Source organism: Brassica oleracea, unplaced genomic scaffold (assembly GCF_000695525.1).
Source record: "Brassica oleracea var. oleracea cultivar TO1000 unplaced genomic scaffold, BOL UnpScaffold02413, whole genome shotgun sequence".
Taxonomy (NCBI): Eukaryota; Viridiplantae; Streptophyta; class Magnoliopsida; order Brassicales; family Brassicaceae; genus Brassica; species Brassica oleracea.
The window spans coordinates 779-1,817 of NW_013618943.1; the positions used below are offsets into that span (position 1 = coordinate 779).

Consider the following 1,039-nt stretch of genomic DNA (forward strand, 5'->3'; position numbering starts at 1 on the left):
TATCTTCACTTCTTGTATAACATGGCAGAATCACTCCTAAGATAATCATCTGCCTCACCTTATGACAATCCACCTCTATGTGCTTTGTTCTCTCATGAAACACTGAGTTGGAGGCAATGTGGATAGCTGCTTGATTGTCACAATGCATAGTCATAGGAGTACTCTGCTCAATCTATAGATGCTTGAAGATCCCCTTGATCCACACCAACTCTTTGTCAGCTTCAGCATGGCTCTATACTCAGCTTCAGCACTTGAACAAGAGATAACCTTCTGCTTCTTACTCTTCCAAGTAACCAAGTTTCCTCCAATGAATGTACAATACCCAGTAGTTGATCTACAGTCCACTCTATCTCCTGCTCAATCAGCATCACAATACCCAACCACTTCCGTACTGCCATTGCAACCCATCCAAACTCCTTGACCAGGCGTGCCACTCAAATACCTCAGTATCCTATCAACCATCTTCCAGTGATGGACCTTTGGCGCCTGCATATGCTGACTCATTTGGTTCACAGCAAAACATATATCTGGTCTGGTGATTGTCAAGTAGATCAGCTTGCCAACCATCTTCCTGTATAGCTTTGGATCTTCAAACAGCTGCTTCTCTTCAACCTCCCCCTCTCGCAGAACTTTATATCCCTCCTCAAGGGGTGTCTTAGCTATCTTTCCTCCAAGCACATCAGTCTCCTTCAACATATCCATAGTATACTTCCTTTGAGACATAAACAAACCCTCCTTTGATCTGCATATCTCAATGCCCAGAAAATACTTCATCTCTCCCAAGTCTTTGATATCAAACACAGACTTGAGGAACTCTTTAGTGGCTTTAATCCCAGCCTTATCACTCCCTGTGATAATCAAATCATCCACATACACTACAATCACAATGATCCCTGAAGGTCCTGTCAAGGTGAAGAGAGTGTGATCTAATTCAGACTCCCTAAAGCCTCTCCCATTGAGTGTTATACTCATGAGACTGCTTCAGCCCATATATTGCCTTCTTCAATCTCAAACCATTTCCTGGTTTTACTAGATGCTC

General features: G+C 43.0%; 1 protein-coding gene across 1 annotated transcript; it reads right to left on the reverse strand.

Annotated features, from left to right (window-relative positions):
- Positions 1-357: 357 nt before the first annotated feature.
- On the reverse strand, positions 358-972 carry LOC106321681 (uncharacterized mitochondrial protein AtMg00810-like). The gene has a single exon (XM_013759926.1). It carries the CDS (start codon positions 970-972, stop codon positions 358-360), a length of 615 nt encoding a protein of 204 aa, XP_013615380.1.
- Positions 973-1,039: the final 67 nt, after the last annotated feature.